We start from the raw sequence: 24,723 nt of genomic DNA on the forward strand, positions 1-24,723 counted from the left end.
GCGCCAGAGGTCTGAGAGCCCCGTGTCTTTGGCCCACATCCTGAGGGCCTTAGAGGCCCGTTTCTGGTCGCTCGTTTCAGAGGGCCCAGACCTATCCATCTCCGCATCCCAGCACGCATTAAAATCGCCACCCACAATGAGAGCGTATCCATTAAGTTCCAACATATTCTTCGTGATTGTATTATAGAACGCTGAATCAAATGTGTTAGGAGCATACAATGCTATTATAGCCATCTTCCTATGCAAAAATTCAACTTTTGCTATAGTAATCCTTCCCTCCGTGTCCGACCATACATCCAAGATTTTGATATCAAGGTTACGTCTTGTAACTATGACTACTCCTTTCGTCTTATCATCGGCTGAGGATGCGGAGATAACGTGATATTGCCGATTTGCCAGTCTTGACACGTCACCTACCATTAAATGCGTCTCACTAAGGAGAGCAAGGTCAATATTTCTCCTCTTCAATAGCCAAAGGACACTGGCACGCTTGTGTGGGGCGTTAAGCCCTCCTGCGTTCCAAATTAAAATATTCAATTTAGCCATGGTCGAGCTTGTATAAGTGCGTAGAGAACATACCCGTGCAGCCAGGCTGAGTACAGAGGTGCCGATCCCGGCGGGCCCGGACGGTCAATCCCAGGAGTTCAGAGGAGGAACACTTACACATATATAAGACAACAGTACATAGAACACATAAAAATACCACCCCAGCTACAACCCCCCCTCCTTCTACTCTAAACCCTAACCCACCCGTCCTACTATAAGTTCCTCTATACCCACTCTCCAATCCCCACCCTATGCCCCACCCACTGAGGATGGTCATCTTCCTATCACTTCCCACTAGAGACATGGATCAATAAGACGCTTCCCACTCCCACCCCCCTCTAGATAAACCCCTGAGTAAACCCCCACTAGTCCAATAAACACAAATAATAATAAAATAAAATTCAATAAAGATATCGGTCGAAAACCACCTGAGCCCTGGCCCCAACATGAGAAAACCATAATGGTAAAAATAGCCATCATTAAATAATAACTCCGCATCAACCTGCAGCCCTCTATTTCGGGATCTGCGCTTCAACATCACATTGTTATAGCCCAAAAAGGTATAGGAAAATTCAATACAAAATTAAATTAAAGCATCCCAGCCGATAGTCTAAGGCAGGTTCGGGTCACAGGTTAATTGTGCAAAATTGTGTGAACAGTGTCAATTAAACAATGACAAAAAAAAGGAGGAAGGGAAAAAAAAAAAGGGGTTATGGTCAAAGTGCACCCCTTTAGCCGTCCCTCTGATCAGGCACAACGGCTGAAATGACCCAACCTATGTAAGATTAGAATTAAACACAATCATTCATTAATCAATCCGGGGATGGTAATAGGCAACACCTGACACCACCTGTCATCATACATTGTTTCAATAAAGATATCGGTCGGAGCAGTTAGTCCAAGATAGGATCGAATCACATTTAAATTGCTCATTCAAATGCCATTAAAACATATAGGAAAATTCAATACAAAATTAAATTAAAGCATCCCAGCCGATAGTCCAAGGCAGGTTCGGGTCACAGGTTAATTGCTCATTCAATTGCCCTTAAAACAGCGACACTAATTATTATATAATTACTCAGCATCAACCTGTAACCATCTACCCTGGAGTCTGCATATTAATGTATCAACGTTATAGCATAAGTGCCTCACGGAAAATTCAAAACAAAATTAAGGCTTGTCAGTAGTTAGTCCAAGGTAGAACCGGATCACATTTAAATCGCGCATATAGATGACATAAAAACAGCGACAGTAGGAAAGAAAAAAGAAAGGAAGAGAGGGTAATGGCTCGAGTGCAAGCCATATAACCATATAGCCATTAAGTGCAAGCCATACCCGACCCAACCTGTTATCAAATATTGTTTATGCATATTCAACCGACCTTGGTATCTACTTTGGATCACCAAAGCTCAAAACAACCTGGATATAAAAATAAAAAGCATACCAGAAGTTAGTTAGGGACTCGGTCACTCTTGAACTGTGCAAACCAATGTCCCTTTGAACAGCAACAGCAACCAAAATACGTAACCATTAACGAATGTCTCAGCGCAGACCATAGTCGAAGCCCGCTGGCTAGCCCGAGGCTAGCGTGTAAGCTAGTGACGAATCCGGATAGCACGTTAGCCTACTATGTACATTGTTCAGCTAGCTCGTTAGCTTCCAAAGAGGCGATACACAAGTACGACCATGAGGTCAGCTTTAGCAAGTAACAGAAGTCATTGGGAAGCCCCGCTAGTTGGATGGGCAGAGGACAGTTAGCATGTCTGGGCATGACAGCAAGTGTTTGTGAATAGTCGACCTAATCAATGTATATAGGCCCAAACCGCCAAGTCACTCACCCTCCATAGATATCAAGCAACAGACTCGGGTGTCTTCGCGAGATATTCCTTCGCTTTAGCCAACGACCAAAACAAACGCTGACCACCGACCTTCTCCAACACAGATAGTTTCGCGGGAGCGAATAACGTGGGCCTCAGGCCTAGTCTCCATAGCTTAGTCAGGACCACCTTGTACTCGGCTCTCTGAGCTTGAACCTCCGGTGTAAAGTCCTCGAAAATGGCCACTTTGTGATCGCCAAACCTCAGAGTACCCCTTCTGGTACGAGCCGACCGCATGATGATTTCTCTCTGTTGGAGTCTGTTCAGCTTGACTATGATGGGCCTCGGTTCTTTGTTCACGCCGGGAGAAAACCTGCCCGCTCTGTAAGCCGACTCACAGATAGGAGGCGAGGGGAGGACGTCCGTCCCTAGTATCTTCTGCAGCAGTTCGGGCATGGTCTCAGAGAGACGGCCTTCACCGCTGGTCTCCGGTACTCCAACAATCCTGACGTTGTGGCGTCTATCCCGGGACTGCATCTCCTCCATCGCCGACTGTAGTTTGTTGACTTCAGCCTGCCTAGCCAGCAGGGCGGATTCAAGACCCGCCATCTTCTCACATTGTGATGATACCTCCGTCGTTAGCATGGCTAGTTCGTTAGCATTAGCCGATGAGGCAGCGTGAATCGTCTCCATCTTTTCTGTCAGCGGGACTACCGCCAGCCGTATTTCTTCTGATATCTCACGACGGAGGCTGATACAGAAATCCGCCAGCACTTGCTTCTGTGCTTCAGCGATGCGTGCCTCAGAGTCTGCGTGTACTTTCTTCTGTGCTTCAGCGATGCGTGTCTCAGATTCTGCGTGTAGCTTGGTCATGACCAAGAGCACAGCTTCGCTTAACTCCCCGACAGCGGGAGACGGTACGGCCATGCTCGGCGGTGTCGGTGTCGTGCCTAACTCTTTCATGGCTCTGGTTTCCACCCCCGCCATCGTAGAAAGTCGAAAAAAGTTGATGAATGTATACTAAACACGACGACCTAGCAAACAGATAAAAAACAAATAAAAATAAAATAAAGACTAATGGGGAGAAACGTATATTCAGCACGGTAGAAGGGAGCTCATGTGAAAACACGTCTACTCCATGATCGCTCAGCTCCGCCCCTCCACATTTATCTAATATGTATAGAGTCGAATCTAATCTAATCGTGGTCAAATGAAGAGATTTCATGATGCATTGAATCGTTGCCTGAATAATCGAAATTAATCATTGTGAGGTTGCATCGTTACACCCCTATATGATACTGTAGTGTATTCTCCTTTATAGCTGTTTCCATTATGCTATGACACTAGTGTATTCGCCTTTATAGCTGTTTCCATTATGCTATGACACTATAGTATATTTTCCTCTATAGCTGTTTGCATTATGCTATGACACTAGTATATTTTCCTCTATAGCTGTTTCCATGCTGCTGTCCAACACTGGCCTGATGGACCATCTGCAGGCCATCTTGTCCTCCCCCTCCCCCACTCCATCTCTCTCTCCATCCATCTCTCCGTCCTCTGGCCTGCTGTGCTGCTCCCGTCTCCTCCTCGCCTCCCTTGTTACTTCACAGCACATCCACTCCGCCCAGGTACACACATCCCCCTAACAACTCATCTTCTTTCTTCTTATTGCCACAGTACTTTCAGATATAACTGTACAGACGCAGTTGGAGGGGGAGTTAAGGGCAAGGCACAGAACTCAGTACCGTTGTGTATTGATTCTGAAGTGAGCCCAGAATACAAAGAACCAATTGGATTTCTCCTGAACAGTGTTTTTTGGTTGCTTATCTTTATTATTTATCTGTTATTTTTTCTCTCATTATCTTTCACACACACACCTCCCTCCCCTCTCTTTCTCTATTAATCAAGGTCCATAAGAGCATCGTGTGGAGTCTGGATAGCGCCCTGCAGTGTCTGGTTTTGCAGAAGAGGAGCACAGATAGCTTCTTGCTAGGTAAACATCAAACCTACCTATACACCATCAAATTCAGTAGGTAACTCGTAGCATTTGTTTTAGGATCGGATAGGATGAACATCGGAAATATCTTAACCCTTTCAGTGCCACGGACGACATATCTCGTTTTATCAGCCCCCCCATTGAGTGCCCACGACGACAAATATTGTTTAATTTTTTTATTAGCGATCTGAATTCATATTTCATCAACCGAGTCTCCCGTTGGTACACCAGCCCCTACAGGAGCTCAGAATGGAAAAAAGCGCCCCCTATCGTCTATCCCTGTGTAACTGCAGGTCAGTCGCTTAGACTGACCTGGGATCTGTAGATATGTAGAGGCGGAGCCAGCTGGCTCCTTGTGCTGGCAAGCCGTCTGATGAACATGGAAGTTATCGCGGGACGGAAAGCAGCCTGGATTATATATTCACAGCAGCCAATAATCAATCAATCAACGCGATCGATATTTGGAATGGCGATCAGGAATTGGAATAATCTTTTTGGAGAACATCTGATCTAAGGTAAGGAGTCTATGTTACCAGTCTTGGGGTAATCAGAGCTGTATTCGCTGAGATAACACCATGTCCCCTATGTGCCATGTGTGTGTGTGTGTGTGTGTGTGATCTTGCGGGAACGAGGGAATCGATTTTTCAGCTCGCGTCTATAGCGTGCATACGTACACATATACTATCGATAATCTAGCGTTTATTTGAAAACGATTCATAAATAGGCAGACAAATGACAACGTGTCTAGTGTATTCGAGAATATTCCAATAAATGCCGTTTATGAGGGAATCTTTCTATCTTCCCGGAAATTTTCGAGAGAACGATAGCTTTTTGAAATGCTATAAAAAGGATATGAACCGATTAAAAAACTATCCGTTTCGACAATGTCGACTGCAAATGAGTCATTGATAAGCGACGGGCAGATTAGACACATAGCCATCATTTAAAACATAGATTAGGCATTTTTAACGCTAACATTGAAGTGGATGGTGGCATTCAACAGGGTAAATCAACGTTAATCAAAGGCAATGAAAGTGTTAAAGGTGCTATAAATAGCATTTTTTTTTTTATATATATAATATATCCACAGAGCTTTTAGAAAGGTGTGGAATAAAAGTATTGATTTCCCCTTTTTGTGTGCTTGCATCCCCTCCCTACTTCCTATTTCCCCATATCTGCACCTGATTGGATAAATGACATGCTCGAGTCTAGTGTGACATCTAGTTTTTTTTTTCCACTTTTTCTCCTATTTTTCTCCCATCCCAATTCAACTGTGCCAATTCTTCCCTCCCCTGTCTTGAACGTTGCTCGCATATGCCCCCCACTGGTTGGTTGTAGGGAGGATAGAAGCCTTGCATCACGTGTCCCCTCCGATACACGAGGAGGCAGCCTGTTACATCTTTTCACCTGCCAGCGCGGACTCTCATTGGCGAGGTGTAATGTGTGTGAGGCTCACACTACCCCCACCATTTCCTGTCTCTGCTGTGCAGGCGTCCCCAACCGACCTGTAGGAGTCGCTGTCCACAACGTCCAGATTACCACCCATCGACTTCCACCCGCTAACTCTGCCAATTGAGTTAGTATGATGGCCCAAGCCGGAGGCAACGCCGACGAGCGCAATGTCCGCTGCGCCACCCAGCCGCCCGCGGCTGAATGTTATCTATAACACCTTTCACTTTAGCTGCGCTCTGCCACATGTCAATGTCACCCGAGAGGAGGGACTAAAATCAAAAACTGAAAATGGAGGAGAAGGTCTTTATTTATTAAATTTTTTCATTATATCCCCAAACCAGCAATGTCTGATTTTTTTTTATTTAATCCCCAAACCAGCAATGTCTGATTTTGTTTTATTTATATATTTTTTATATGTTCAACTTTGCTGTGCACATTCATGCAGAGAATAACCCTGTTGATTTTGGTGACCCCCCTGACCTTTCCTGACCCTTTAGTCTTACAGTTACAAATTATATCCAGATACTGTATGTGGCTTCTCACCAGGAACACATTTGCCATAAAGATCTATGAATCCCTTTTTTCTTCACCTGATTCTCACAAAATATTGCAGAATTTGTGTAAAAACATAAACAAGTTTAAATGTACAGGATGTACAGGACTGTGACACCATGCTGAGATTTCTAGGACCATAAACCAATCATTATTTTAAGGAAATTTTCAGGGGAATTTTCACCCTGCTTCTGCCGATTGCCCACCCTGTCCTAATTGTACATCCCTGTTGCATTACTTATGGTGTGTGTCACTCAGATTTAAGATAAGATATGATATTCCTTTATTGATCCTCTGGAAATTCGGGCGTCCTAAATCTGAATATAAAAATATAGACAAAGTGGGCGGCTACGTGGCGTAGTGGGCAAAGCGCTCGCCACAAAATCTGGAGACGCTGGGCTCGCCTGTTCGAGCCCAGCGCTCCACATTTGCTTTCAGTTTAGCTGGTCGTCCGTACTAATACACATTGGCCGTATTAGGGGGTGGGAAACTGATGGGTGGGGATCGGGCGTTGTGGACAGCGACTCCTACAGGTCGGTTGGTGCGCCTGCGCAGTAGAATCAGGAAGTGTCGGGGGCAGCGTGAGCCTCCCACGCGTTACTCCTCGCCACTGAGAGATCGAGCTGCGCAGGTGAAAAGATGTGACTGCTGTTACCTCAAGTACCGGAGGGGACTTGTGCTATGTATGACTTAGTCCACATTGCAGCCGGCTTGTGGGAGGCAAGAAACAGCGTTCGTGACAGGGGAGGGTTGAATTGGATGATACGAAATTGGGATGGGAGAAAATATAGAAAATGGGAGAAAAAGTGGATAAAAAAAAATATAGACAAAGTACCCTAACTGGCATGATATACATTGTAGTCTGTGCAGATTTTGGTGGTTAAGAGTCAGACACACTTAGTGGTCAGACATTCCTAGTAGTTCTTGAGTTCTGCAGCCGTTAGTTCTCCGACTGCTGCAGTCCATGCCCACGGTTGTGGAGCCTGATGGCCGCTGGCACAAAGGACTGGCCAATATTCTGAATATTTGGTCATTCTTACTACTAGTGTAGTTGATGCAATGCTGACTCACGAGTCCCGTGGTCGGAGTTCTGGCTCAGTAGCAACAGGGTCACGAGACAAAAAAAGTGTTAATCCACACCATATACAGATGTAGCTTTTAGGACGGTCTGCACTGCTGAGTGGTTTCCGGTATTTGCCGTATTAACCGTATCAACCAGTAGGGGCGCTCGGGTTGCACCAGGTTACTTTAGTCTCTAGGTAAAGGGGAGGGGAGAAAAAAATAACCGTGCTGTGTTCTCAGCTTGAATACACAGCGCGGATGCTGTGTAAAGAACAATCAAGACCGTTTTCAAATGTCCAATCTAATGAATTTTGTTTGCTCATAAAATGCTTAAAATTTTAAATATATGAATATATGAATTCTGATTCTGTTTTGTCCTATGATTATGAAAGAGCTTCGAGCCCCTCTAATACGCAGTGCTAATGCCCGCGCAGATCAGTTTTCTGATGTTGCATATTACAATAATTCTTTTTATAATATAATTAGGTTTTTTCGTTTATTTTCTAGGCGAAGATAATTAGAAAAGTATTTGAAGCCATGAGTTCGGTAAATAAATGCTTTGCCTTTCTCGTTCTCCGCTTGATATAATTAATCAAATGTCCAATCTAACTAATTTAGTTTGCTCATAAAATGCTTAAAGGGGACATGCATTGCTATTCCTTTCACTATTTGGGCAAATTTACACAATTCCTGTGAGTCTGTGGAACACATCTGTAAAGTATTTTTCAAAAAAAATCATTGTTTTATATTTTTAATCAAGTACTCAAAAGCTAAAAATTTCGACTTAAAGATTTCAAGCTGTTTTGGCTGGGCTCCGCCCATAAGCGCTTTCAGTGACAGTCACCGACAGTCTGCGACTGGCAGACAGAGAGAGAGATAGAGAGGGAGAGAGAGAGAGGGAGAGAGAGAGAAGGACATGGAGCATTTACACACAACATGGGAGTCAAAGATATTTTGACAGTGATATGCGAGTGCTCCCAGGGAGAAGACCAGTCGTGTCATTTCAGTAAAAGCCTAGGTATGGCAATTAGGGAGGGGGGGGGTGAAGGGTGGTTTCCCCCCCTTGGTGGATTTTTTTGGTCAAATCAGTTGCGCAATAGTCACTTTTGGTGAGTTGTTTCTATACAATTCACTTATATGACATTTAGGTATGACACAGGACTACACAAGCATTTTTAGTATAGAAATGTGTCAACAGACTAAAGCAGGGAACCACAATATTTTGCATACAATTTATGCAGAATGTAATATCATAACTGTTTATTATTTTTCTTGCAATTGAGCCAATTTTCCTTAGGTACGGTTTTGAGGTGTGTGTTCAACAGAATGTAGTATCAAAAACACGTTCACAAAAAGTATGGGTTACTGAATGCTGAACTGCACTGTTATAATCACTAAGCCATTGTAAGACCTTACCTGTGTCCCTGTATCACTTGTCTCTGCTGCCCTTTGATTAAAAAACTTCTGTATGTCCATTTTCCTTTTTTTTGTGGCATATTTGAGTTAGTAGTAAAAGTCACCTAGTAAAAGTGAGATAATTGACAATATCAAAACATGCTAGGGCTGTACCGAATAGTTCGAAGCTTCGTTCATAATGTTGACATTAGAATTCTAAATCAACATTAAAAAAATTGTAATAAAAAAAAAAAAAAAAATTATTTGCCAAGGTATGGCGAGTGCCATACCTTGCCATACCAAAATGACGCCCCTGGAGAAGACCCACACCAGCCCTGCGCGCCGGTCCAGGTTGTGTGTGTGTAAATGCGCGTGTGCTTCCCTGTGCGCCGGTCCAGGTTGTGTGTGTGTAAATGCGTGTGTGTTTGTTTCCCTGACAGAAGCACCTGTCCCTCTCTCTCTCCCTCTCTCCCTCTCTCTCGCTCGCTCGTTCTCTACCTCTCTCTGTCAAACCCCGCTTGAGGAAGTGTCGGGTATTTCCACTCGCTCTGCTGTTGAGCGAATGGTTGCACTACAACCATAGAGGGGGCATTACTGCAGATCAGTACGTTACATTGAGAGTCAAATCAGAATGACCTAATTCACTGGGGGAGGAGATTGTCTCAACTGAATTAGAGCAATCCGCCAAAATGGTAATTAGAGAAACAGACCCATTGATACTAACCCCCATTGCTATAAAACAATGCTAAACACTGGAAAAGGCCATTTATAAGACACGGGACCTTTAACATTTTAAATATATGAATATATGAATTCTGATTCTGCTTTTGTCCTATCCACTATCCTGTGATTATAAGAGCCCAGAGCCCATCGAATACGCAGCGCGAATGTGGATTGTGCTCCGAGACATTTACATTGTCATGCGAATATTTGAAGCATTAATGGCCCATTATGGCAACTTAATTGGGCAGTTTCTCAAAGATCAATGGATTCAGTGAACCATATTACCCCGGGTTGGTAGTTTTAGCGTTTTCTCATGTTGCATATTATTTTAACTACCGTAGGTATTGATTGATTGATTGATTGAAAACTTTATTAACAGATTGTAGAATGGGTACAATACAGTACGGCTCAATACACACAATGGTTAAGTGGATGCAGACCAGAAAAAGTCGTTCATCTTGTTTACATCAGGGTCCCCCATTAACCATAAAGACTTGCTCCTAATTTAATATAGCCTATTGTCATTTGACATTGTCTTGTATCATATAATTAGGTCTTTCATTTCTTCACAATGTCACAAACATGACGCAAATTCAGCCTATTTGCATTTAAATGCAAAACATTCCAGAGGGGGAAGGGGAGATCAGCCTACGATAGCCTTCCCTAGATTCCATGTAGCATGGAGAGGTGCTCTTAAATTGCAGATAATCGCAGCTGTGAACTCCTGAATGAAGTACGTCATTCTTAAAACTGGAAACGAGTGAATATACAGAAATGCCCCACTAGCTCCTCATCATGGCACGGTGCGATGGAAGCGCTTGCGGCTACCCTGGCCCAAATAAAACACATAATTCCCTGACACGCTTGTTTGAGTGTGTTTAGTTCTTGAGATACATTGTAAAAAATACTGTCCAGGTAAGATGAGCAGTGGAATGTTTATGTTACAAACAGATGCAGAATCAGCTGCTTGTATTTTATTCCAAAGGGGGAGGAGAGCTCAAACCTACAGTATTTTAATACCTTGGCAGTCAGGTGTGAACAATAGCTCTTGTGTCCACCCATTTAACCATCTACGACAGTGGGGCCCAACCAGTCGATCGCGATCGACAGGTAGATTGCGGGCTGATTTCAAGTAGATCTTGATTAATAAAATTCGATTATATAAAAAAAAAAAAAAAAAACATTTTTTTTTGCTAAATCAACTCTTCCTCTTCTTGTTAACTATAACAAGCAATGCTGTTTGTTATTTAAGATGAGGTCAGACTCGGCACTGACAGATTTGTGTTCATTATGCTGCTTTTATAAAGCCTCAAATGACGGCTTACAATATACAATTTTGGCTGGTAGCTCTCGGGCTAGGTGGTAAATAAAAAAGTAGATCTTGGTTCAAAAAAGGTTGGACACCCCTGATCTACGACTATGCTTGCACCTCATGGTACCAAAGCACCTCAAAGGCGCTAAAAACAAGATTACAAACATCACAAAACAAACTGGTCAGACTTCTACTTGACCTTACCCCTAGAACCCACCTCACCCCTGCCCACTTTGACACCCTAGGATGGCTTAGAGTAGACGACAGAGTACAGCAACTTGCAATGGGCCTGGTCTACAAGATACACTATACGACTAAGGTACCCATGTACATGTCAAAATACTTCCCAAAGGTCAGTGAATACCACGCCCACAACACCAGAGGAAGCTCAACAAATCATGTTAAACCCAGATTCGGCTCAAACAAGGGACTAAACACGTTTCGCAATTATGCCACATTAATGTGGAACGCCCTACCCAAAGCTGTAAAGGAATGTGAATCCCTACCCACATTCAAAACTGCTCTTAAAGAGCACCTACGGGAGGCTGCAATTCGAAACTGGCCACCGTAAATGTCCAAATCCCCCCACCCCCTACTAATAGACAGTCTCCTCCCCACCGCATGTATATATTCTCTCCCCACCATATGTATATTTCTCTCCCACCCACCCACCCCCTCCTAATGTACAGTCTCCTCCCCACCGTATGTATATATTCTCTCCCCACCGTATGTATATTTCTCTCCCACCCACCCACCCCCTCCTAATGTACAGTCCCCTCTCCATCATATGTATATACTCTGTCAGGATCTATGGGTAACAGTACTGTATATTTGCATATCGTATATGTCACAAATGTAACAGTACTAAATACCTGTATGTCATGTATGTCCCTATGCCATAAATGTCATGTATGTTGTGTATGTCATAAATGTCACTATGAATTGAAAATGAGGGACCCTGATGTAAACAAGACAAACGTCTTTCTCTGGTCTGCATCCCCTTAACAATTGTGTGTATTGAGCCGTACTGTATTGTACCTATTCTGCAATCTGTTAAAAAAAGTTTTCATTCATTCATTCATTCATTCATTCATTCATTCATTCATTCATTCATTCATTCATTCATTCATTCATTCATTCATTCATTCATTCATTCATTCATTCATGCATACAACAGATAAACGTGTGCCAGGAGAAAACTGTCCGTTAATGTGGATCAGTCAAATCTGGCTAGGATTTGATGTGTGAAGCATCCCTGTGCATCTATAACAACTAGGCCTGTATGTGTAAGTCTGTCTCTAGATGTCCTCCTCACAATGTGTAACATAACCCTGGGCCAGTATAATATAGTCCAGCTCAGTCGAAATTGGTTTTGAGTGAGGGGGGGTGGTGCGTGAGACATACCCCTTAAGTCATCTGTGCCCTGGCGACCGGCGTTTCACGCACTTTAATTTTATTAAGTGACCTCTGTCCCGTGGCGGCTCTCAGGGAGAGATCACCCTGCTGCTGCTGCTGTGTCTCTATCTGTCTGGGTAAGTGGCCTGTCAGGACCAGGCTGATGTATGGGTTGTCCTCTACTCTACTGGTTCTCTCTCTCTCTCTCTCTCTGCATCTCTCTTTCTTCCATATATTTCTCACACTTCTCTCTTTCTTTCTCTCACTATCTTTCTCTCTCTCACACTCCCTCACTCGCTCGCTGTCTCATTTCTCTTTCTCTTATCCTTTTGCTCTTTCTCTCTTTTTTTTAAGCCTTGCATGATCACGTGTCCCCTCCGGTACACAAGGAGGCAGCCTGTCGCATCTTTTCACCGCAACAGCTCGAACTCTCAGTGGCGAGGAGTAACGCGTGGGAGGCTCACGCTGCCCCCGACACTTCCTGTTTCCGCCATACCGGCGTCACCCAACCGACCGGTAGGAGTCGCTGTCCACAACGTCCAATCCCCACCCACCGGCTTTCCCACCCTCTAACACTGCCAATTGTGTTAGTGTGATGACTGGCCAAGCCGGTAGCAACGCCGAGAGCTGGGCTCGATACCAGCATCTCCTGCGTTAGTGGCGAGCGCCTTGCCCACTGCGCCACTCAGCTGCCTCAGTCTTCTCTCTTCATCTCACTTCTCTCCCCATTCTTCTCTCTCTCTCTTCCTCTTTCCTTCTCTCTCTCCCCCCACTAATTGAGCCTCCGCTCCTCTCAGTGAGCTCTAATATTTCCACATGCCATTAACCCTTTCACTGCCGCACTACCAAATGGTTTAACCCTTTCACTGCGACAATACGGAAGGTTAACCCTTTCACTACCACACTACAGAAGGTTAACCCTTTACTATCACAAAGGGTTAACCTTCTGTAGTGTGGTAGTGAAAGGGTTAAGTGCTTTGCAACCGCTCTCTTCTTTCTGTCTGTTTTCCCTCTCTCTCTTCCCACTCCTGGGCAGCGTGTCGAAGTGTCCTTGAGCAAGACACTTAACCCCTAATTGCTCCCGATAAGCAGGTTGGCACTTTGCATGGTTGCCTCCGCCGTGGGTGTGTGAATGTGTGAGTGAATGGGTAAAATGTGAGGAACAAAATGTAAAGGGCTTTGGATAATAGCGCTATATAAATGCAGCCATTTACCATTTATTCTCCATATCATAAAATGTTTGCAATTAAAACCTTTCAAGTCAGGGACCCAAGTGAGATTTCCCCCCCTCAATATGGGTCTAAGGCTCATTGAAACATATCACACAAACAATACTGTTGCCATGTGGAGACCCACTAGAAGAAGGCCTTCGACCCATTTTGGGTCCTGATCCACAGTTTTAAGAAACCAGCCTCTAAATGTTATTCGGTACCTCTCAGACCATCTCTACTCTTCTATGTCCTTCTCTACCTGTTCCAACTCCCTTTTCTCCCTCTCTACATAGTCTGTTCTGTTCTCTTTCTTTTATCTTCCCATTCTGTTCTCTCTTCTCATTCTGTTCTATTATCATTCTGTTCTCTCCTCATTCTGTTCTCTTCTAATTCTTAACTCATGCTGCTCTCTCTTCTCATTCTGTTATCTTATTCTGTTCTCTCTTCTCATTCTGTTGTCCTTATTCCATTCTCTCTTCTCATTCTGTTCTATTATCATTCTGTTATCTTATTCTGTTCTCTCTTCTTATTCTGTTCTATTATCATTCTGTTATCTTATTCTGTTCTCTCTTCTTATTCTGTTCTATTATCATTCTGTTATCTTATTCTGTTCTCTCTTCTTATTCTGTTCTATTATCATTCTGTTATCTTATTCTGTTCTCTCTTCTTATTCTGTTCTCTCTTCTCATTATGTTCTCATTCCATTCTCTCTTCTCATTCTGTTCTCTCCTCATTCTGTTCTCTCCTCATTCTGTTCTCTTCTAATTCTTAACTCATGCTGCTCTCTCTTCTCATTCTGTTATCTTATTCTGTTCTCTCTTCTCATTCTGTTGTCCTTATTCCATTCTCTCTTCTCATTCTGTTCTATTATCATTCTGTTATCTTATTCTGTTCTCTCTTCTTATTCTGTTCTATTATCATTCTGTTATCTTATTCTGTTCTCTCTTCTTATTCTGTTCTATTATCATTCTGTTATCTTATTCTGTTCTCTCTTCTTATTCTGTTCTATTATCATTCTGTTATCTTATTCTGTTCTCTCTTCTTATTCTGTTCTCTCTTCTCATTATGTTCTCATTCCATTCTCTCTTCTCATTCTGTTCTCTCCTCATTCTGTTCTCTTCTCATTCTGTTATCTTATTATGTTCTTCTCATTCTGTTATATTATCATTCTGTTATCTTATTCTGTTCTCCTCATTCCATTCTCTTCTCATTCTGTTCTATTATATTTCTGTTATCTTATTCTGTTATCTCATTCTGTTCTCCTCATTCCATTCTCTCTCCTAATTCTGTTTTCTTCTAATTATGTTATCTTGTTGTATTCTCTTTTCTCATTATTTTCTCTTCTCATTCTTTTCTCTCTTCCTATTCTATTATCCTCTCATTCCGTTATCTCTGTATTCTGTTATCTTCTCATTCTGTTCTCTCTTCTCATTATTCTATTCTCTTTCTGTTTTCTCTTCACTGTCTGTAGTGCGGTAGTGAAATGGTTAACCTTCTGTAGCGTGGTAGTGAAATGGTTAACCTTCTGTAGCGTGGTAGTGAAATGGTTAACCTTCTGTAGCGTGGTAGTGAAAGGTTAACGTAAGGTTATGTATATAACCAAGTTCTATGAATTATGGCGACGCTCAGCATCATCTGCACTGTACTTCACTTCGTGCACGTGCACTGAATAAAAAATTCCACCATGTACCTTTACATCCCAACATTCGTCTGGCCACACCCCCATCCGCTTACCTTCATAAGCAGGTGTGTGGTCACCTACTCGCCTCCTTCCCAAACGTTCACCACAAGGCGAGATCAAGGGCCGCAGCGGCGTCTGATGCTGAGCGTCGCCATAATTCATAGAACTTGGTTATATACATAACCTTACGTTCTATTTCATTATGGCTTTTGCTCAGCATCATCTGCACAAGAGAGGCTGAGCGGGAGCCATAGCCCGACAAATGTACCCCGCTGAGTCCCCCCACAACCATCTGACCGGGGAGGACCGAGCCCCCCGACCCTCCCTAATGGAGGATACCCCCCCTATTGGAGGCTTACGGGAGGGAGACGGATCCGACCGTGCGAAGAGGAACTCAAGCAACTCAATGCACAGGGTGAGCAGACCGTGGCTTGACCCCACGACTACACACACGCACAACCCGCATGCCACCAGGGAACGAACAGAAGGAACAACCTCGTTACTGCCCCCAAAATCACGGGGTCAAGAGCAAACCCAACCCCGTGGCAAGGCTGTAGCAGCGGAGCGCGAAGGAAGACCCAGACCCACTAAAGGGACTGGATCCCCTGGAAAAAGGGGGCCCGGAGAGGTCAATGACGCCAGGCATCAAGACCCCACCAGGCGTTCACTTAGTGACACCGCCCCCCACATTGCCAGCGTATTCGGATAAGGCCCCTCCAAGAGCGGGCCCTTTCCCCCCAATAGCACACCGCCTGGCACACTGACCCTGCAGAACAGGCAGTCAGCATGGCCGTAAGCACTCAAAAAAGGTTAACCAACGGAAGCAGGCAGCGCACCGGGGAAACCAGGCAGCAGGCTGTAACCTGAGCCTGGAGCACTGCGGACGAGACAGGCGCCAAAGGAGTCCGCTGATCAAGGTTGTTGATCACCAGGACAAAGCCTCCATTAAAAAAAACCCACCCAGAGGGGTCGAGGCAGAGAAGGCTGACATGATTGGCAGACGTCATGAATGTGCAGGGGCACACTCAACCGGGCAACCCGGGAGTTGACTCTGCTCCAACATACCAGGGAATCAACTACCCTCTCGGTACAGACGGTGGTTGTTCCTATAACCCCTCAAGAAAAAACTCCAAAACACACCTGCGGGTATACACCAGCTATACCGCAGTACAAGTGTTTCAGTTTCCAAAAAAGGGTTATCCCAGGCCTACGGTATCAACGAAACTTTACTTCGGACCGGGCCCGGCGGCCCGGGAAGCACACAGGATTACCAGAGGGAGTCCAGAAGACCACCCCAACAGCCCCCTCTTCACCATGCGTGAGAGAGGAGCGAAAGAAAGGATAACCAGCCCCTTATGATAGTGCCAGGTACAGAAGAGTACCCAACAATGGGTCTCCATAACACCTAACCCTGTGACACCCGGGCCGACCCGGCATTTTTCCCCCTGAAAAAAGCCCAAGTCCCTCAGGGTACCAGAACAGCAGATCTGCATCCCCGGCGGACAACGGGTTAACTGACCTGGACCAGCGTGACCAGAACCAGTCCCGTGCCCTAACCACGCCGACATGCCTACTCCAGGAGAAGGGGCAGATATGCGTGTTGATCTAAAACATGAAAAGAGGGCGCCACCCAGATGGTCCGGTTTGAACCGTGCTCGGTGGCCCACCCCCAGGGCGTGAGACCCCTCTACTTATGTTCTGATCTATTCCGCTAACATCCCCCAGATATGAACGAGAATCCGTCGAGACCCAGTAACAGGCTCTCGGAAGAGGAAAAAACCCCCATCCCAGTTGCTTTATAAAAACGCTGTTTTAATAACAAGCAACCAAGGCGTACTAGCCATCCGCATGATTCTTATCAGAAACACCCCGAGCCAGCACTATGCATGCGTCGGGACACAAAACACATCAATGAACGGTCAAACCAGACCCCACATTGATCCCTCAAGGCGCCTGGGAGAACGACAAGAAGGGTGTGGTGCTTCATATACTCCACACTCTTTTATTAAAAAAGAAAGAAACACCGACTGACATGAATCCCACTTGACGCAGCCGAGGATAAAAACTGTTTACATTTTTATATCCCGTCATCCCTACCACAGAGGATAGACGGAACTCCCCAGAGAGACTTCCCACGTGAGCCATAGATTGAAAAAACCATGGTAACCTTGAGTCATGTGACCAACCGACTCAAGTTACACATATATCGAGCGTAGTGGAACCTTAATTCCTACGCTCTATCCCGACACTTTGACAATAACAGACCTTACATACGGGTCTAACTCACGGAAGCCATCGTCCAATAGCAACGTGCGTAGTGACGTGTGCTATGACGGGGGGAAACCCAAGACTCAACACCTGTAATAGGTGCAGAGTCTGGGAACCCCCCCCCCCCCTCCCTGCCAAGCCGCCTAACAGCTTGGCCCTGACTGAACTAACAAGAGAGGAATAAACCTCCTGACCAATCAGAAGAGGGAAGGAGGGGTTTATCCGGTACCCCCTCACAAGCCCAACCCTTGCATACAACAACAACTAGCCATATGATACCTTTAGTAGCAATGCTAATGAATAGCGCAAGCTAATACAATGCACGCTAACCACAGACAATCTGTGAACAGGGTTTATAACAAGACCAAGTCGCGTGTGTGTGTGAATCCTACACCCGCATCCATGTTGTAACACAGAAAAAACACTGATAGAGAGAGAACGGCTGAGCCGTGGTACGTTTTCATACGAGCATTACTGCAAACCCAACACAACAGTGTTGTAGCTCAATATCACTGTGTAAGCAACAGAACACACAACTAGCCTCTACCTTTATGTGGAGATTCAGGCCGAGCAGAAAAAACCCTTTTTCAACCGAGTGTAGGCTGCAGGCCTTGCTTAAGCTCTAACATGAACGTAACCCTCCTATCAACCCATACTAGTGAAGATTCACACGTTGCAACCCCATCATATGTTTGGTGAATAAACACACAGTTTGTTAACAAAAAATACAGTCCCCCTTTAGAGGGGACTCTTTATTTTCGAACAAAATCATATCATGGTGCGGCCGGGAAGGGAAACAGAGGGGACCACAGGGGGAAAAAGTCACTGGGTCCTAGCGACGCCTGCCACGAGCGGCTCGGGATTTGCCACCTCGTGGAGCACCGGAGGGACGGTAAAAAATGGGTAGACAACGTCCACCCCTCTCACCGGGCGACGTTGCCATAGATGACCTATGAGATCATCAGGGACAGGAACAGGCAGTGGCTGCGGCAGCGGCACGCCGTTTGCGACTGCCGCCGCCGCCATGAGCTCGGGAAACAAAGCATGCAGTTCCCCCTGCAGACTTTCCTCCTCCGAGCCCGCATCCCTCACATACAGCAGGCTACTACTGGTCAAGGAGCCACACTCCGATGTGGCTGATAGCAGGGCATCCCGCCGACGAGTCAGAGGTTCTACCCCAACGTCTTCGAACGAGGCGCCCCAAGGAGACATCTCACCCCCCTCCAGTGTTACCTGGACGGGCGGGAGACATGTCTCCACCGGGCCTTCAAATAAGAACCCGTCCGCCTCTATCATGTAGTCCTCTGTCTCTATCGGGCATGTAGAAACCGACGCATCCTCACCTGGCTCCAGCAACTCACCAAAACCGTGCCGTTCGCGTCTGCAAGCCACCATCTTGCGACGGGAGCGAGCTGACGCAAAAAGTTTGCGTCTCAAATCCCCCGCAACCAAGGGAACCGGCCGCCCAACAGCGGACGATTCCCCGGAAGCAGAGGAACCAGAGCCGGAACCAGGCCATCGCACAGGCGACGGCCCCGGTGCACCAGCTCCTTGGAGAGGCAAACTACCCATCGGACGCCTACCCGGCGTGGCTGCCGACCACGAGAGAGGTCTCAGCCCCACTCCAAGACGCACGACGGAGGCGGAAATGGAGAACCGCTGGTGAAGAGTAGCGTTGCGAGCGCGACTCCCCGAAGTAGACATTATGACTTAGTTTTTTTCTATCGAAATATGTGAGAGAAGAAAAAAACAAGCAACAATGTAAACACGTCTCAACTTTCTTCAGCTAACAACCTCGTCAAGTGTGGGATCTACCGAAGGCACTTCCTTGTGGTGAAAGTGAAGAAGGAGGCGAGTAGGTGACCACACACCTGCTTATGAAGGTAAGCGGATGGGGGTGTGGCCAGACGAATGTTGGGATGTAAAGGTACATGGCGGAATTTTTTATTCAGTGCACGAAGTGAAGTACAGTGCAGATGATGCTGAGCGAAAGCCATAATGAAATAGAACCTTCTGTAGTGTGGTAGTGAAAGGTTAACCTTCTGTAGTGTGGTAGTGAAAGGTTAACCTTCTGTAGTGTGGTAGTGAAAGGTTAACCTTCTGTAGTGTGGTAGTGAAAGGGTTAACCTTCTGTAGTATGGTAGTGAAAGGTTAACCTTCTGTAGTGTGGTAGTGAAAGGTTAACCTAGGCCGTATGGTGAAGGCTGTATCGTTTCATCCCGTTCCCACCTCGGCGAATTACACAATTTTCACTCTGGGTGAAAGTTCGATTGGTGTAGATTTAGGAACAAAAAGTTCTCCTTTGACAAAATAGGACATTTTGCGCAATCATAATTTTAAAGTCGGGACTAGATCTTTCCTCGCGAACGGATATTTGGTCACTGCAGAGTTTTATTTGACGCAATTGGTGTGAGTTCGGTCACGTATCTGACGCTCGACCAATAGCAACTCTCCTTGTTGCGAGGTCATCGCAACAACGAGAGCTGCTATTGGTTGATCCGGTGTCAACAAGGAAATTACATCCACACTCGTTACAGTGCATGCATCTCACGTCCGTTCAGAAAGAACGTGTACAAGATTTGACACAGACACGGTGGGATAGATATAGAAACTGCGTCGAACGGTGGCTTAACCTACCAGGCCAGAATCATACCATTGTGGAGACATAAACATTGTTTTTTGTACCGTCACCAGATGAGGTAGATTACGGGGCGATGCTTCAGCTGACAAGAAGCGTCCTTGACACAAGCAGAGCCTTCATGAAATGTTCAGACATTTTCGACTCAAGCCGTCTGGAGCTGAGCAGTCGGAGCAGTGCTTTTTCCATGTGGATCACATCTACTTAGTGAGAACAATGTTGCAGGCATGTATCCCCTCCCTACTTTTCCCTACTAATTTCCCCATGTGGAATGCACCTAATTGGATAAATTACATGCTGGTGCTCTAGTGCGACATCTAGTGGCTGAAAGTTATCTATAATACCTTTAACCTCAGGTGGGCAGAAAAGTGGTAATTTTTTTTTCTTGAACTTGAGGACTGCATACTTTTTTTGCAAAGCTTAGCTTTATACTTTATACTTATAGCACATGCATGAGCCTAGTCTCTTTCGAAAGATAACATTCTGAGGTTACTAATGCAAAAAGGATAATCACTTTTAGTGCTAATGAAATAGAGTAACAGATGTTTGAACTTGAGTTGAACTTGAACTTGTGTACTCACATTTCTCTTTAGTGATTGCCAGATTCCAGATTCCATTATTCCAGCATAGAGGTATGAGCTGGAAAACACAGCTGTTCCATAGCATGAAGTCTTATGTAGTACAGGTCCAAATTTTATAAAAGTCCGTTCAGAAATGAGTGCTTGAGTTTCAGTAAACCGTGTAAAAAAAGAAAAAGTTCCAAAATCCATCGACCTCTGTGCTTTCTGAAGATTGAGTCACAACTCATTTTCGCTCATCAACTTTCACCTACTTCCTATATTCGCACCCCCCCCCCCCCCCCCCCCCCACATGGGGTATCGTTGGAAGCGGACACTTGTTGGCTACAAGGCTGACCAATCATTTTCGCCATCAGCTGTGATTGGTCAGTTCTCGAGCGTATACAGTCCGACGTGGTCATTTGACGGCCTGTAAAAAGACGCTCGCCTGACATATCGTCATGTTACTCGAGAACAGAGGCACGGAATTGGTCGAGTGAGGTGGCGTTCGCAAGGCAGCAAATTCAAGTTTCAAGCGGTATATTACATGATCGGCGAAAAATGCAGCCCAGAGCCGGTAGACGCTCGCAAAATGCCGTGACATGTGTGCAAGTGCAAAACAGGACGTATGTGCCGGTGCACTTTAAGTGAAATAAACAGACTTTTGAAGCAATATGTAAAAAAAATAAAAGGATATGGTTACATAGGCATTTGTGAAAAGTTTAACTTTTTCCTTTGTTCTTTTATCTCTTTCCTGTGTCATTAACTTCTCTCCCCTCTCTTCCATATCTCTCCAGTCATTAATTTCTGTCCTCATTCCACTCTCTCTAGCCAGCACCCTGAGGCTGCTTCAGGCTCTGCTAGATATAGACCTGGATTCAGCCGTGGTGCGTGTGAGCGTTGGCCCTGGCTTAGCGGGTCCCAGGCCCCTGGGGGCCACAGATAGTGCTTTGTATCCACTTGGTTCCCGAGGGACCCACTGCCTCGCAGCTGCTCTCTACGGACTCCTACTGCAGGTGAGAGGTACCCCCTGGGGATCTTGTGTCTATATTCAGTGTTTCTTCGAGAATAGGTAGAGGGGCCTCTGGTTCCATGCTGTATAATGCTATGCTCTGAAATGAACTTTTACCTTTATTTACCAGGGTAGGTTCGCTGAGCAATGCCCTGCTTCACATTCACACTCTCCGATTCACACTTTGGAGCTGCCCAGTACAACCACTGTCTGACACTGTTGGCCACTGATATCACCTCCACTTCAACAGTTGGTATTGAGGGACGGGAGAGAGTTATTTATTCACTTCCCCACCCAGATCGTTCCTGCCGGTCCGGCGGATCAAACTGGTGACCTTCGGGCCACAAGCCCACTTCTCTAACCTTTAGGCCACCGCTGCTTAAGATCTCCTGGGTGATGGTGCTGGGTGAGGTATGTCATGTAATTTCACATTACTTACTCAGAACCATTCTATAATATTATTACCTAAGCATACAATCCTGGCCACTTATTTGTGAAACACTCACCCCAAAGTTGTCAAACTTGTCAAAACATCAACTTCTGTATGTTTTCTGGGGGCTGACATCTTGATTAGAATGTTAAGTCCCTTATTTTCACTCAACATTGTGTTTGATTCAAAATGTCAGCACCCAGAAAGCAGATAGATGGTAGAACTTTTGACAAGTTGGACCATTTCAACAACTTTGCGCACAGTAGGTGGAAGGGAGGGTCCCGCGGATGCAATACAAACATTGTGAGGGCAAAGAAAACGGCAGAAATTTACTTATTAAAGGTTATATGAGGTAGGACATTTATTCAGCTTTTTCTTTTTTTGATCCACCTTTTCTCCTCCTATTTTTCTGTATTTTCCTCCCATCCCAATTTAGTCGTTATGCCAATTCCCCCTTACCCTTCCTGGTCGTTGCACGCATGTTCCCCCCACTGGTCGGTCTAGGGAGCCCTGAAGTCTATCACATGCTTCCTCCGATATATAGGAGACAGCCATCAGCCTCTTTTCACCTGGCAGCGAGGACTCTCATTGGTGAAGTGTAACGCGTGGGAGGTCACACTACCTTCACCATTTCCCTCCCTCGCTGTGCAGTGTGCAGGCGCCCTGACCGACCTGTAGGAGTCGCTGTTTACAACAACCAGATTACCACCCACCGGCTTCCCTCCCGCTGACTCTGCCAATTGAGCCAGTATGATGACCGGCCAAGCCGGAGGCACTGCTGACAGCTGGATTCGATACCAGTGTCTCTGCAGTGGTAGACAGGCGCTTAGTCCGCTGTGCTACCCGGTCGCCCCTGCTATTCTATATTCTATAATAATATTTTTCGAAATTACATTGGTCCGGATGGGAGAATTCAGTACTGTATCTACAAAACCCTCTGTTTAATCATCTTCCCTTTATTCATTTAAGAATAAAGGATTCTTTGTACACATGATCTCAAGAAGGTACTGAACGAGATCAGTGGCAGTTTTTCATGTCTGGTCATTTTTAGCATGGTGTTATTCACTGTCAAAGATGCAAAGAAAAATCATAATTCATATTCTCCTTTGTTTCATCACAATTTAAGCAAGCCTAGTAATAGGCACAATATTTCTGACACTGGGAATACATTCACTGAGGTCCATAGATGTCCCTAGATACCAAGTATTTGCAAATGGGCCTTGTAGAAGTGGAGCAATATTCCATTTACTTAGGTATTTTAGGCGGATTTTCAGAAAATAGGGCTCCGGGCTAAAGAGGTGCTAAAGAGCCAATTTTTTAACAAGGTGCTTAAAATGTCCTTGAAATTCAAATCAACCATTCGCATTGATTGTTTTGTTCATCCATGATCAAATTGTTCTGAATCAAGAAATCGTTTTTTTTTGTTCTGTTTTAACACATTGACTGCCGTTCGCGTAGATCTACGTTTCTGTGGCCCGACCGTTGAGTGCCAAAAAACGTAGATCTACGTTTCTGTTTCGTTATTTCTTTTATTCGCTATTGCCATTCATAATATATCGAGGCACCTTGTGCATGCTGTCCTGAATGTGTCTGAGATCGCAGACGGCCAATACCGCCACCTAACGCCTTGCGGCCGGTATTGCACATCATTGGAATCCCTCTGGCTTGGGCTGTGCATCGATCTAAGAAGTCCGGTCCGGGTTTTCCTTCTTGGGCATGAGTAACGTTATAACTAGAGCTGGGCCGTTAACGGTGTTAACGTGCTGCGTTAACGCGAGACTAGTATCGCGCGATAATATAATTGACGCCGTTAATCTAATTCTCAAAGTTGGGTCTGGGAGTGTGATGTATTGTCCTTAAATACTTGCCGTAGTGCTGTGGTACCCGGAAGTGATTGCACGTATGTACATGAGCTGTAGTCTGAATAATGTGTCAAACTAAAGTAGTGGTCCGGTAATCATTGTTATACAGGTGAGGTTAAGAAGTCCTCAGGATATAACACAATTCGGCGATGAGGACGTCTGAATCTGCGCAATGCAAGAGAAGTCCGTCAGGACCTTTGTTTACCATGTTAGCTTAGCGAGTTAGCATGTTAGCTCACGTCGTGGCCCGGCACTTGGAAACATCTACAAGAAGAGGAAATCCACTTTACACACTAAAGGAAGGATCGACTGGACTATCGTGAGTGTTTACAACAGAAATGGCTTGGGTTATTGGAAATATTGGACCGTTTGATGACAATGTGGAGTTATGGAACTGTTACACTGAGCGTTTTGATTACTTCATTATAGCTAATGGAATTGAAGAGGACAAAGTAGTTCCCACATTTCTGACTGTAATGGGGCCCGGGACATTTAATTTGTTGAGAAACCTGCTTCTGCAGCAGTGTGTGTGAGTAACCAGTCTGCGAGAGACTGTTCTCTTTATCAGGCCATATTGTGCAGAAGAGGAGAGCTAGTTTGTCACCAGCCAATGTGAACAAGCTGGTCTGCCTGAGTGACTGGTGGAAGAAGGAGAAATAGAGATTGCTTCTTTCTGTTTTGCTCCTGAGAGTGTGCTAGATACTGTACTGTTCTGTACTGGTAATATTATTTATTTGTGTTAACTTCTGAATAAAACGATTTATTAAACACAAGTACATCTTATTGAACATTATTTTGATATTTCATTACCAAT

The 24,723-nt window shown here is 45.1% G+C and overlaps 1 protein-coding gene across 1 annotated transcript in view; it reads left to right on the forward strand.

Annotated features, from left to right (window-relative positions):
• The window catches only part of mei1 (meiotic double-stranded break formation protein 1), a gene marked incomplete at both ends in the record, with an annotated part of 379,667 nt that overhangs the window by 292,720 nt on the left and 62,224 nt on the right, over positions 1 to 24,723 (forward strand). The window contains 3 exons of the mRNA XM_084329092.1: positions 3,816 to 3,991; positions 4,272 to 4,356; positions 21,437 to 21,621. Of these exons, the coding sequence (XP_084185218.1) occupies positions 3,816 to 3,991; positions 4,272 to 4,356; positions 21,437 to 21,621 (446 nt within the window). The remainder of the gene's footprint in view (positions 1 to 3,815; positions 3,992 to 4,271; positions 4,357 to 21,436; positions 21,622 to 24,723) is intronic.

The sequence above is a fragment of the Notolepis coatsorum genome (genome assembly GCF_963971535.1).
Source record: "Notolepis coatsorum genome assembly, chromosome: 14".
Classification (NCBI taxonomy): domain Eukaryota; kingdom Metazoa; phylum Chordata; class Actinopteri; order Aulopiformes; family Paralepididae; genus Notolepis; species Notolepis coatsorum.